The sequence below is a fragment of the Nuphar pumila genome, chromosome 2 (assembly GCF_984573655.1).
Source record: "Nuphar pumila chromosome 2, dmNupPumi1.hap1.1, whole genome shotgun sequence".
In the NCBI taxonomy this organism is placed as follows: domain Eukaryota; kingdom Viridiplantae; phylum Streptophyta; class Magnoliopsida; order Nymphaeales; family Nymphaeaceae; genus Nuphar; species Nuphar pumila.
In genome coordinates, this window is record NC_143250.1 from 7,899,348 (window position 1) to 7,912,557 (window position 13,210).

General features: G+C 36.0%; 2 protein-coding genes across 3 annotated transcripts in view; one reads left to right on the forward strand and one right to left on the reverse strand.

Moving 5' to 3' along the window:
- Positions 1-4,108, reverse strand: LOC149844639 (zinc ion binding protein). 2 transcript variants are annotated; one of them, XM_089997283.1, is made up of 5 exons: positions 3,595-4,108; positions 3,296-3,491; positions 1,301-1,699; positions 1,093-1,209; positions 1-360 (listed from the first exon to the last, which is right to left on the reverse strand). In XM_089997283.1, the coding sequence occupies exons 1-5, from the start codon at positions 3,762-3,764 to the stop codon at positions 169-171; spliced, it is 1,074 nt and encodes a 357-aa protein (XP_089853409.1). In that variant the 5' UTR covers positions 3,765-4,108; the 3' UTR covers positions 1-168. The 2 variants fall into 2 exon arrangements, with proteins under 2 accessions (XP_089853409.1, XP_089853408.1); XM_089997282.1 differs by having other exon boundaries at positions 1,093-1,215.
- The window catches only part of LOC149844640 (protein SKU5 SIMILAR 14-like), a 27,583-nt gene continuing 18,402 nt past the window's right edge, over positions 4,030-13,210 (forward strand). The window contains exons 1-3 of the mRNA XM_089985710.1: positions 4,030-4,167; positions 10,633-10,678; positions 10,769-10,840. Coding sequence (XP_089841836.1) covers positions 4,030-4,167; positions 10,633-10,678; positions 10,769-10,840 — 256 coding nt within the window. The remainder of the gene's footprint in view (positions 4,168-10,632; positions 10,679-10,768; positions 10,841-13,210) is intronic.

Genomic DNA, 13,210 nt, shown 5'->3' on the forward strand with positions numbered 1-13,210 from the left:
TACACAGACAAAATATGTGCTACCTTTTGCATCTATCATTTTTCCTTAGAAATAGTTTATATACAAATGGCAACCAACATGCTCGATATTGACTACATAAAAAAGTAACCACACTATGTTTCATGTTCTCCACGTTAAAGTTTGCAAACTTTTGGTTTGCTCCACCAGTCACGTGCCAACATTTGGTCCACGGACAGAAACAGGTGCTCCAACTGAATATCTCCACTGCATACAAGCAGAGCATTTCTCCAATTCGACATCATTCTCCAGGGTACAAAACTTACAAGACCAGATTTTGAACCTTTTTCTACTGTCAGTTGGTTTTATGGTACCACAAGCTTCACATGCTAAGCTCAATGGCTGCAAGACGCACAAAGACCAAGCTAAATGCTCGATTTATGAAAAGAAAAAGACACAGCAAACCATATTTAGCTACAAGATTATGGGACATTTTTAGTAGTTGATTGATCAATAAAGATGATGAAAACACATCCTTCAATTGTTGCTTGTACATCAGCAGACTAATAGCTAGTCGTTGACATAAAGGAGAAAAATGTGGAAGTCCAATTGTCAAAATAAATGAACGGCAACTAAAAAGAATGAAGCAGCAGACGCTTGTTCTCATAGTGCGTGTATATATTTGTATTCATGCTTTGAGCAAGTAGAAGTGAAACACTGATGGCTAATGGATGATAACATACTTTCTGATCATATTATAGAAAGCTTGGAAAAAAAATTATGAAGAGTCATCAAAATAATATATGCCCATGTTTCATAACAGACTTAATAAGATTTAGAGTACACAAGATACATTAAAAGCATAGCAATTTCTTTCTGTTAAATGCCATTCCATATCTCCAAAGCGCATAGGCATAACTCAGGTGCAACATGCAAAAAATCACTTGATCACAGCAGCTTCAGTAACAAATGAAAAGAAATAGTAGAATTGTGGCAAACGACAATGACAGATTTTTCAACTGTTATTCGACACCATTATTTGATTTAAGAAGTAAAAATAAGATATTTTTCTGCAGTTCCTTTTTGTTTTAGCTAGAATAATTAAAAAACAAAGATACTGAAATGTGTTCATACCTGATTACGCAAAGTGCAAGTATCACATTCCCAAGTTTTCTCCTCCCCCTCGTGACCTAGGATAAGATTAGGCACTGATCTAGAAGCTCCTAGTGATCTATCCTTTGAGCTGCATTCCTGTACCTCCAATGTACACGGCCAGTAGAAGTGCTGTCAGTTTCTTAGGATAGCAAGATATAAAGAAGTTAAAGACAATCATTTCAGCTACCTTTGTGTCCATACTAGAAATCATAGAATTGTTTAGACATTCAAAAGATCTCTTGAGGCCTGATCGTCCAAGATTACTGGCACTACTACTTTCTATTCCACAGGGATCACCACAACTCTCAGCACCACACCATAAATCATCATGTAATCTTCTTTCAGCTGCCATAGCCGCAGCTTGTATTGGACTTAATGCACTCATAATATTGCTGTCACCACCAAGGCGCCTTGGCCCAGAGGGAAGCAGAGCTCCTATACGTGCTCTTTTTTCTGCTGCAGCTAATGTGACTTGTCGAAGTGATGAAAGAGGAGGCGTATGGGAAAATCCTCCTAATCTTCTCCCAGGTGCATTGAATCCCTCACCGGTTCCAGTTACTCCTCTTGCCATAAGATCCTCACATTCCTGCAAAAAACAGGCCATTCATTTCTAAATTCTCTTGTAGATGGTCCCTATAGATGGGTTTACCATGGTTCATTTAGGATCAAGTTATTAATCTATTTTTTCAACAATGAAATATCGTACCAATTTTGAAACAACAAATTGACCATGCACACAGCTAAATTCACTATGTGATCTATTTCATTGTCTGACAACGAGATATTTATCATATTACTAGCAATCAATAGAAATTAATAGAAAGTACTGACCAATTGCAATACCAAATAACACACATGAAAAATGCAATATGGACCATCTGATCATGATAGTTCCAATGGTCCCAATGGGTCTCTCTCTCTCTCTCATTGTAAATAAGGATCTGTTTGTGTGTGGGTGCATGCATGTGTGTGTGCGCGCAATTTATGTGAAACATGGTCAAGGACAAGAATTCTGTTGGATCGATGGATGCAACATCGCCTTTATGCATAAATTTTCGACAAATCTCACTGTGGAATAGTATTGGAGATTTGTGTGTGTGTGTGTGTGTGTGGGTGCATGAAGGTGTGTGTGCATGTTATGTGAAACATAGTCAAGGACCAGAATTCTGTTGGATCAATGGATGCATCATCACCTTTCAATTGCCCATTGATCTGTATCTACGTCCTGATGACTGATTTGGGATCACCATGGAGCATTCGGGATGAATGGATAATGGATCATTCTCTCAATTAGCATCAGCTATTCTTATATGACATTATTACCGAAAACTAAAAGGATGCACTCATCATGGTAAACACATTCAAGTATGGAATCACCATAGAGGATCCACAGGCCTCTCCCAATATTCAAACATGGATGTTTTGATAAATTTTACTGGTTAAACATTCACCCTTTCATCCCAGGCCAAGGTTCTCTAGATTAGGATACAGAAATTATCAATTTTGTGGTGGAAGACCTCATTACGAATAGATCCATTTCATAGTCTGCAGGCAAGTACAGAAAGATACTCAAATGCATTTGATACAATATGACAGTTCTATAAAAACAAGACATCATAATCATAATTGTATGGATTTCCAAATTGTAACCCATTAAAATCATTAATGCATCCAAGGTCTATATTTAATATAAGGCACCAGCTTGGCACACGAACTTTGAGGAGCAGAATGATTTAGTAAACTTGTTAACATCTGCTAAAGGCCATGGACATTGGTAACTCTCGTATGTGCATCGTAATGTAGCACATAGAGACTGTCCATTTCCAAATCCTAATTGAATCTACTGCATCCTAGCAAATTTTTTGTGACTCGTTTTTACATCTAGTAGTTTCTAAAGGCTTGTAATTCAAGATAAAGAACAGCAAAGCACAACAAAAGCTAGAACCAACTTCAAAACAATCACAAACTAAAGTACCATCGTTTGGATATAATTAGAACTTGAAATTTCAGGAAGAAACAAGAAGCGATGTTCTAGCACCTAAAGAATATCTAACTTTACACATATGAAACATCGTAACTAGGATTCACAGAGCATACGCAACCAAATTTGAAAAATTTCAAAAGAAAAAAACCAAAATTCGGCCTGAAATCGAACGAGCGGGTCAGAGAAACTACTAGAAACCTTTCTTATTTCATCCCAAAGCCTGTAGAAATTTGCATTGTGAGGACCGTGCTCGTTGTGGCATAGCTCGTGGAGCATCGTATCGAGGACCTGATCATACGGGAAGAACTCCGAATCCCTATTGTGCCTCCTGAGCCTAAGCTTCACCTGCGCCCCTCCTCCTTGATTCAACCCCAAGAGACGCGGATTCGAAGGGCTGCGAAACCCAATTCTCCAGACATGAAAAATCCAAAAAAACAGAACCCCCCCCCCCCCCCCCCCCAAAAAAAAAAAAAAAAAAGAGGCGAGAGGACTAATACCAGAACTCGGAGAGGATCTTGACTCTCCACCTGTGCTTGCGCATGATGGGCTGCACCTGATTGGCGATCCTCTGGAGGATCCGCCGCGCCTCGTCTTCCCCGGCCTTCTTTAGGGCTTTCACCTCCCAAACCATGTGGAGATCGCTGAGATCTGCGGAGCCCGACGGCATCGCGGGGTCTAGAGGTTAGGGCTTCCTCGACCTTTGAAGATCAAACTTAGGGATTCCGATCAATCGCAGAGGCGTTGATCGTCGTTGGCAGAAGAAGAAAAAGGGTGAATTCGATCGTGGCGTCGAGCGGGAAACTGGGAATTTTTTGAATGTAAGTGGGTTTCGTGGTAAAAACAGACTTAATTTGAGAATGAATCCTTGAAGAAAGAACCCTAGAATTTGTGAGGTTGTATCGTGATGGATGAGATGAATCCGAAGCAGTTTGATGCGTGACTATGTTGAGGTCGATGCGGCAATTGAGGAGGAACGTAGGAATGGTTTTGATAAGGGAATTGGAGCAGCTAAGAGTTTCGGTCAAGATTACCAGAAGCAGAGTTTTGAACTTGGGCCAATTGTGAAGAAGGTTAGGCATACTAAATCCCGGGGTGGATTTATCCGGACCCGACCCAGACCAAACCCTATAGGGTCCTCGTGATAAATACTAAGACTCGATTAAGACCCGGGTCCGGATTCAAAGGTCCAATTAATGCATGGATCCAGATATAGTTTGTGAAATTTTATACCCGCAGATTTTCAATGTAAAAATAATAAAAAATATTGTTTTACCGGGTATGATCCGGGTCTGGTTCATGTAGTTTTTATTGGGTCCGGGTATGTTTCTCTTATAGTAGACCCGATTAAACCAAGTTCGGACTCAATACCATAACCGAAAATCGAGCCCAAGTCTGGTTCTACCTGGGTCCGAACCAAACCCCACCAGTTGACACCCCTAGGTATAGGGGAGGTGAGTTTGGTGATCGATATATATATATATATATATATATATATATATAATGTTGTCGTCACTTAAGAAGTGCATTGTTTACTTTTGTTAACTGCCACCTTAGCTTGTTTCAATCTGTTTATTGCTAAATTAATGAGTTAATTTCTATTGCTAGTTAAGTAATTAGGCAGTATTGGTTTAATTGCATTCTAAGAATTAATGTTTATTTGTACATCACATGTAATTTTTTAGGATAGGTTGCTTAAGTTACATAATAAGATATAGATGATTTTATTAAACAGAAATTTTCATCTTTTTTAATCTTAGTTCATACCATAACTGTGAATTTTACTTTTATTTACATGATTAACATTTATATGTCATATTGTACAAAAAGATCATTTTTTAGTAAACTTTAAACCCTTCACTGATGCCACCTGAATTGACAATTGATACAAGTGTCACATTGTTTGATTCATTAAAATTAAAATTAAAATTACGAATAATTAAATAAGAATTTGCACCATTTTAAATTGTTAATAAACTGTATTGATCTTTTAAAAGGATTGCTGATACAAATGGCCTATCTTGTTAACTTTGCAGGTGATGGCATTTTTTCAGCAGGAAAATCAGCACAGAACAACTGAACCCACTATAGCCGCCTAGTCTTTTTTTAAAAAAAAGGCAAACTGGGGTTAGGCAGACCCCTACTAGGTATCTCTTAAGCCCCATGTGGCAGAGGGATTCGAACCTGGGCCTTCAGCTTGGCACAGGACCCCGCTTACCACATGGGATACCACCTGGGTGAAAAGCCACCGTTGCTTTCTTTAGGTCTCCAGCTACTTTTCATGGGATTGTTGTTGAAAAGCTAGCAACAATCCCATGAAAAGTAACTGGAGACCTAAAGAAAGTCATTTTTTGCTGTATATATCCATTATTATCACATATTTCTTGACTCAGGTTCAACTCTACCTCATAGGATCTGATTTGGATCTGAATCAAGATTTGGATCTGCTGTTTGTATTTTGGATTCTAATCTAAAACCATCAGGTGAGGTTTCGTATGATCAAAGCTCCTTGGCCATCTAGGCCTGACAATGAAAGCTCCAAGTGCATAAAAGCCTGAGACTCTTCATTTTGATGCACTTTAACCTCCTCACTCCAATACTTGCATCAAATTGATCCCCGTTGAATATTTTCAAGTGACAAATCATTCTCAAAAGACTTTGAAGGAAACAAATAAGACATGGGTTATTGAACATTTAGAAAATGAAGTGAATGGTAATGATGATGGTGAGAGATGAAATAATAATAATAATCAATTTTTTAAGTAATTTTTTTTTTCTTTTTGAGCTTTGAGTATCATAAGGTTCAAAAGGGATAACAAAAAAGGTTAGACACACCATTCTTGATTGTGAGACTCAAAGAAAAGAAAGCAGGTTAAGGATTCCTGAGCATCTCTTTACTTGAGATCTTTGATTGCAGAGGAAGCACTAGAGTTTTTAGAGTTTCTCACTTTCTTTTCTTTTTCAACAATGCTGTTTTTTTCTTTTCTTTTTTTTAATAATGCATTTTTTTATGCATTTAACAATTTTTTTGCGAGAACTCTTTTTTTGTGTGCTTCTTTATAAAATAAAAAAATGCCCCAGAATGAAAATGATTTTTTTTGTACAATGTGATGACCAATTTAGTCTTTTTCAAGGATGTACCAATTTAGGAGCAAAATGTACTAAAGCATAAGATGGATAAGTCCACAAGATTGACCAAAGGAGAGGATGAAAAACAAAGATAAAATTGAAGGTAGTCTTGACATTTTTTTAGTTTGAAGAGTTTTTCTCTAAGTGAATCATCATGGTCTTAAACCATAGAATATGAGTCTGCACGTGGTCCTATATGATTCATCATTTAATAATTTTTAGGCTTCATAAAAAGATTTATCATTCTATTTCACTGCAAGTTTCTTCATTTTATGTTATCTTCTCATAAATAGCTCTACTTTCAAGTTTTATTTTCATAATAATGAAAAAGAGAATAACTACTACTAATAAAACAAGGAGTGTGATGAAGTGCATGTGGACTTCTCATAAATGTAATGACTTCTCGATAAAATCCATTCAAATGACAAACTTTTGCAACAAAAAAAATATTTTGAAAATTTTAACTTTTTTTTTGGATTTTCAAAAAAATTTATTTTTTTTTAGATTTTTCAAATTTTCAATTTTTTGGATTTTTGATATAACTATTTACAAAAGGCAATCAAAATAAATAACTCACATTCTCAAAAGATATAAGAATGATGAATGTGTGACTTTGGAGGGTAAGAGGTTGAGAACAAACCTGATCCAAATAGTGCAAAGTTACCTCTTGTAAATCTCTGACTTGATGTACAAACCAAGGTGCACTTTGAACCTAACCAAGTGATAGACTACATGTGACACATGGTCCAAGCTGAGATAAGAATGTTGATAATTGACATGAGCATGAGAATGATGAGGCTACATCTTCCTTTGGCAACTTTTGAGATGTCCTGATGAGTCATATCAACATAACCTTCTTCTTCCTTAAGAGAGACATTAAGAATTTTAACTTTATGAGAAATCTCCATGACATAATCTGGATAGTTCTTCTAAGCATGATCATCAACATCTGTTGAGTTTGATGAATCAAAGTCTTCCATCACATCTGTATATTCAAGGTTTTTCTCTTTGTTGAGAATTTCAAAAACCTCTTTTTTCTTCATAATGGGAGAACCAAGGGTCGACTCAAGCACATGGTGATTTTTTTTTTCTGAAATTTTGGTGGGATCATCCACATCCTTCTTTATAAGGACAACCTGAGTGGATGACTCAGGCACAATCACTTTTTCTAGGATTGGACCAGAAACATTTTGTACTTGAGTCTCACATTTGTGGATCTGAGTGTAGGCAAACAATGGTGATTCAGACAACTGTGAGGCTCCTTTCATTTGGCAGGTCACATTTTTTGCATTCCTCTTCGAGGTTCTGGACTTATTCCTCATATTCATTGGTTCAGAAACTCATATCTCTAACTACTGAACTTACTAACTCTGAGATCCTAATTGACTGAATCTTCGAAATCGGCACCTATTGAGCCTTACACTTCTAATTCTGCTTGTAGCTTCATAATTTTGCCTCATTCTTTAAGAATTGTTATTGATTTTTTTGCATTAAGATTTTCAGAGCTGCAATAGAGTTATCCACTTCTTCTAAAATAGATATTTTCAAAAACTTCTTTACTACAAATTTTTCTTTATCCATTTCTACATATTGGATCTCTTACTCATCCTCGTCTTCTTCTTCTTCCTCTATTTGGTTCAAATCTTCCATGGTGGGTTCATCTAGACAGAAGGGCCTCCCCCATTCCTTAGAGTGGGGTCCCGACTAGCAAAGCTGTCAACTTTTGAGTGCCTCCGGGTAGCTTCCCTGGATTTCTAGATAGATTTTTTATTGCATACTCAAGCCAGTTAGGGTTTTAGTAACCTTTACCTAAATTTGAAATTGGGTTCCTTGGAGGTTCAGTGGGATCCTTTTGTGGAACCATGGTTTAGGATCTAGTACATACAAAAGTCTAGACAAATCAAACAACACACAGATCAAAGTTTTAAAAAAAAGGTTTTCTAGATCTCTTCAAATGTTTCACGGATCTGCAATGTTTGCTCCAAATGGGTTCTAATATGATAAACTTATTTCTATACTGGATGCTTTGCAATATACCCAAACTATAGTTTAAGGTACTGTGAGCAGATTTTCAGTTTCCTTGGTCCACCACCGATATACCCAAACTGATGACTTCTTGTACTAATAGGGGATCCGTAGATCCAAATTATAGGAGTGATTGTCGATTTTTAGATTCAGACAGGAAAATAGAGTCTCTACAATCAAAATCCTAAGAAAGAGGATACAACATTGAGAATACACAAAGAGCAAACATTGTCCCAACCAAAGTGATCTTTTATTCTTATTGGAGGTTCAAAATTTTTCTAAAAAATTCTAAGTGTCATGAAAATCTCCAACAAGTTTTTCTAAGTTATTTTCCCAAGTCTAAAACAATAAATCAAATACACAATCTACCTATTGCCTTTACCTGGAAAACGATAAGAAAACACATGAGAAAACACAATGGTTTTGTATATATCCAAAATAGTTTTCACGCTGAGAAAAAGTAACATATTGGTTTCTTGGATTCAGATATTAACCTTATTCAAAAGGTATATCTGGGTCCAAATGCCACAAACAACACACAATGACAATATGCAGACACGGGTCTGAGGAAAATTTTCCAAGTCAATAAGCAATCGGGGCTTCAAAATGCAAAAAAATAAAATTCGAGAAAAGGGGTTTTTATCATTTTTTTTCTAAGTCAAGAAACAATAACAAGCTTTGCTACCGATTTTTTGCTCTTTAAATGGCATAATTCAGAAACGCTCCTAACAAAAAAAAAACTATAAAAATAAAAAAATATTTTCAGCGATGTATGGCACGCTAAAAACTGATAGATGGGTATCGAGATATGACTCTAGAAGCATTCCTAAAAACAGGTGCTGAATAGGCGCTGAGATGCCTATTAGGACTGTTCTAGCCTATTTTCCTGCCACCTCTGCTAGAAATCTAGAAAATTAGTAAAAATAACAGAAAAAAAGGTTTGTTATCTTTCCCATGTCACCAGAATCACATCGATTCGATAAGCGGTTGGGGAGATAAGCTTCCGACAAAGTAGACTAGTTGACTATTTCACAACACAGAGAAGATACGAGTACCTGATTTTGAATCAGAAAAATGAATGCCCCAGAAGAGTTTTTGACTCTGATTCAAAACTAGAGAGACTTAAATATGAGTATCAACTTTCTAACGAGCTAAAAAACATGAGTTTTTGTTAAAGGATCGCTGAGATATAGATAAAAGAACAAATATTTCTTGCAAAAAAGTTATCAAAACAACTGTTTTTTATTGTTTGCGCTTATTTTCAGGCTGTGATGACAAAATCTAAAAATGGGCCAAACATGTATAAAACATAACCACACTTGTCTACTTTCGAACAAAATTGTTTGGAAGTGTCTTGTAATTTTTTTTTCTCGATAAGCTCTTGTGGGGAATATGTATGGCGTTGGTCTTTCACTTGCGAATCGAGTTGTTGCCTTTTTTACTCTTATGGGCTTGACCTTTTTAGGGCACAGTTGGTTGATTTGGATTGTTCTGAATGTTTTTTGTAAAGATTATTTTAGAAGTATGTATTTAAAATTTTTCTTCTTCTATTTGTGTGTGTTTTACTTTTGTGGCTGATTTTATTTGAATTACCTAGAGAGTTTTTGTTTCAATTCTGCTGATTTCTTTTCTTTTTTCCATAATTTTATCTAGAACTTTGAAGTTTCCCTTGTGAAGTTGTCATGGTGAGATTTTCTTATTTCTCTTGTTTGTGTTTGCTATGTAATTTAGAGGATTTTCTAGAATTGTTGGTCTTCTCCAAAAGTTTATTTTTTAATGTGTTTTAAATTTTAAAAACCATGATCTATGAGTTTTTTAGTGATGAACAATTTAGTGATAGGCCTCTTGGGGGATGTGGTAAATGATATGTTGGATTTGTTTTCTACTGAATAGGTGATGATGCTGGATTTGTTTTCGATGCATTTACGATTTTGTTGATTTTGAAGGATGTGACTTTCAAAGCACCCCCAACCGTCCTCTGACAAGCCTGTCCGTGTGTACTGATGGAATCTACGATCACTTGGAGTCCTTTGGACATGCTCGATCGCTCGAGGAGGCAAAAAATATATGAGGATTTTAGCCAGAGCAAGAAGGGGAAGAAGCCACCCTACTAATGGAGGTTTCTAGGTGGCCCCTCCTACCCACCGGGTCAGCCAGCTAGTATCTCCTCTGAAGGTGTGTTGCAGAAACTCCCCTTTTGTGTTTTTCGCCTTCACTATTGTGATGCAGTGGGTTGCCATTTTGAGTTTGTTATGGACTTCTTTTTGTTGTGGTTTTTATATTGGGTTATTATATTAGTATAGCTTTGATATGGCATGATCTTGTCTTATCGCAGTTCGAAGTCACATATGACGTGTATTGTACACTTTTTGGTTATGTAATAGGCAAGTGGGTTGTTAAAAGATGAATGTAATGAGGACAAAATGACAGGTTGCTAAGGGCATTCTTAATTATTCAGGGATTACGTGGTTCTGCATAGTTACTTGTTTATGATCTAACTTTATGGTATTATCAACTCAGGTTCTGTAGCAGTTGTTGCTGGATCAGAAATATTAGAGATGAAAGTGGTATGCATGGAAGCTGATTACATGAGTATCGACACGGCCTTTGATTTCTAGTTCTGTTATGTGATCATTCTCCTCTGCATGCTGAATGGTTGATCATCTATACTCAAAAGATGATCTTGAAATCTCTTTCCTACATGATCTCAGAGTCCACACTTTAACACACACAAACCTTACTTGGCCATGACTGATCAGTTTTAACTTGTCATTGCTATACTGTTTCTATGCCTTATTTTTATTTTCCTTTTCAACAAATTGTTTAGTGGTTTACAAGCCATACTTGGGAGTAGGGCTTGAACCATTATCTGTAAGAATTCTAGTTACCAATTTCCACCGTAACTTAAAAAATTCTTTTCATATTAGCTTTATCAATAACTACTTGAAGCTCTTTTTAGCTCTTGACAAAGATGTGAATGCCTCATCCTGGAAGAGTCGGTGGGAGAATTTTCATCAAGTTCAGAATGCCATTAGATGAGACTTAGATGGTTACAGGTGAGCCATTTATGTTCTCACGTTCAGGACTAAATATCCAATATGTGAGATATAGTGAGCTCAATGTATGTACATGTGATGTAGAGCGTTTGAGTGTTAATTTTAAATTGTGTCAGTGGAACATGGCTTGTATATTGTTAAAGTGCATTATAGTATCTTGTTGAGTGATTATGTTAAAACCTATGTTGGTGCAGGTTGAATGGTCAAGTGACTTTTAAGATGTAAACGATGTTGAGAAAATCATACCAAGGAAATGATGCTGCTCTTCTGTGATCTCATGCTTTTTTGAAAGAATGCATATTTTTTTCTGTGGAGTGACAAAATTAAATTGACATCCTTTATCACTCGTTTTGATTCTTTCCTTACAAATGGATGGCAGCTGTGATAGTCTCTGAAAGTGGGTTGATCCCCTGTTGCTAATTTAGAGCTAGACTTTATTTTTTAAGCATCATTTGTTATTTACGTCTTTTGCAATCAAAATGGCCGGACTGCCCCCGTTGTTTTCTTTCTGGTGACAACACTACTGACAACAGTCGATCTCAAATTGCTCCGCCGTTTTTGCCGTGACTCGGCCCAACCTGGTGCCACCTTTGTTGGTTCGCTTTTACAAAATTTATTTAGTATATTATTTATTTTTTATTTATTTTGAAACTAACATAACCGATGATAATTTATGGTCGATATAAAAAACAGAGCCAACAATTTTTATCATTGGCTATCTCCAATTCTTTTTTAAAAATTTTGAAACTAACATAGCTAACATGGTTAGATATCGCTATTTTTTTTTTTAATTTTGAAACTAAGCCGACAATAAAAATTGTCGGCTATATTTTCTTATACCGACCATAATTTATCATCGGTTTTAAGAATATAGCTGATGATATTTATCTTTGGCTATATCCATTTTTTTTTTAATTTTGAAACTAATATAGCCGATGATAATTTATCATCAGTTTTAAGAACATAGCCAATGATATTTATCTTTCTCTATATCAATATATATGATTTTTCAAAATTAATAGGATGATAATTATCATTAATTTTAATTTATTATTAATGATATTTATTATTATATTTAATTAATATTGTCGACAATATTTATCATCACTTTAAAGATGATATTACCGATGACCTCCTAGAGTCGACGTTTTATAGCAAAGATAATTATCATCGGGATTAAATAGGACAATATATAACTATCATCGGCAATCGTAATATAAATGATCGTAAAAAGCTAATGCCTGGGGCGACAATATTTATCATTGTTGAGATTATTGTTGACCATAAGTTAGCTATTGCCGACAATAATTATCATTGTAGTGTAAGCACTTTCCTTTTCTTCAAGATGCTGAACTGAATAGGTGTGAACACTTTTTTTTCTTTCAAGATTATGATTCCTTTTTTGATATGAATCCAAAGCCGTGTGCGCACTTTTCTGTACCTCAAGATGCTGAGTTGAATTTAGATTTTTTCCTTTGTTCTGAATCATTCTTTCCTAGGTCTGAATCAAAAACCGTTTTCAAAACTGAAGTGATCTTATTACCTTTCATCCCATGTTCTACTGCCACTGGGTACGTGGGTCCCTTTGAATGGTGGGCTCTTTTAAGAGCGTGGGTGTTAGTGAGTGTTGTGTGTTCTTCCCCGAAGACGCAATGTTTGCTACAGTACGTGTTCGGAGTCCGAATGAGCACCACGTATATAAGCACATGGGGCTCGTATTCTCATGTGTGTCAGCATCACTTAGCATCAGAGTCTGACGTGGTTGTAAAGACTTAAGTATCCTTTCTTGCTATTCTCGTCATGAAACGACGGTTCAAGAAAATGATAAAAATGTTCTCCATTCAAAAAAGATAAACTACGGTTCAAAAAAAGGATAAAAATATCCTCTATCCAGAAAGTCGAGGAT